Source organism: Mus caroli, chromosome 8 (genome assembly GCF_900094665.2).
Source record: "Mus caroli chromosome 8, CAROLI_EIJ_v1.1, whole genome shotgun sequence".
Lineage (NCBI taxonomy): Eukaryota > Metazoa > Chordata > Mammalia > Rodentia > Muridae > Mus > Mus caroli.
In genome coordinates, this window is record NC_034577.1 from 11337326 (window position 1) to 11338274 (window position 949).

At 55.4% G+C, this 949-nt stretch overlaps 1 protein-coding gene across 1 annotated transcript in view; it reads left to right on the forward strand.

Annotated features, from left to right (window-relative positions):
* The window catches only part of Arhgef10 (Rho guanine nucleotide exchange factor 10), a 72077-nt gene that overhangs the window by 12549 nt on the left and 58579 nt on the right, over nt 1–949 (forward strand). Inside the window, exon 6 of the mRNA XM_029480672.1 lies at nt 608–724. Coding sequence (XP_029336532.1) covers nt 608–724 — 117 coding nt within the window. The remainder of the gene's footprint in view (nt 1–607; nt 725–949) is intronic.

The window sequence follows — 949 nt, forward strand, 5'->3', positions numbered from 1 at the left end:
GAGGGGTCCCTGTGCGGTAGGCCTGTCTGACACAGAAGTGCGTGGAGATTAGGCTTTCCAGGTGAATGTGTCATGTTAAAGAAGTACCAGCTTTCTATTGAACATGATTGAAAGTGTTCTTGTCCTGGTTAACACGAGACCTTACCCCCAGGGGAGAAGCTGCTGGCTTTCTGTGTTTCCCATGGTGATAAGGGTAGGAAGGTGGCTCGGCACACTCTAGCCTACCCACCAGTCAGTGTCTTCCCTAGAGCANCCACACTCCAGCGTGGTCCTGAATGTCAGGTTCTTCCCCTCGATGCTGGCACAGAAGAGCCTTAAGTGTATTTTGCGTGTNCCATCTCTTGTCTCCTGGAGATATAAGTGAATGATCTTACATAGATCGTTCTATACATCTACTGACTTTGCTCTTCCCTGGAGCACACGAAGCCTGCCTGCNGGTGGAAGGAGCACACATCCTTCTTGCATGCCTTACTCACGCATGTTTTACCTCAGGTCAAGCAGAGCAGGTGGTGGCCTCCAGCCAGAAGGCGCCACATACTTCACGCAGGATAGCCTCTGGGGACCCACAGAGCCCGTTCTGAAAAAAGCATATCTCTTTGTGCTACAGCTCTCTCATGACCTAACCCGCTTTAAGGCGCACTGTGAGGAAAAGATGAGAGGCTTGGTGGCCAGTACGGTGGGAGCCATGGAGATTCAGCAGGCAAAGCAGAGGCAGGAGCGGAAGGTAGTGTGGCTCCTCCTTACACTCTGCAGTGAGCACGTGGTCCAGAGCAGACCGCGGGGTGCGCGGGAGGGACCGACACCCCGCCTCGTGCATCCCAGCCGCCTGTGGCTCCTCCTTATACTCTGCAGTGAGCACTTGGTCCAGGGCAGACCGCAGGGTGCTCAGGACCGACGCCCCGCCCCGTGCATCCCAGCCAGAACAGTGGTTCTCAAAGCCTGGCCCAGG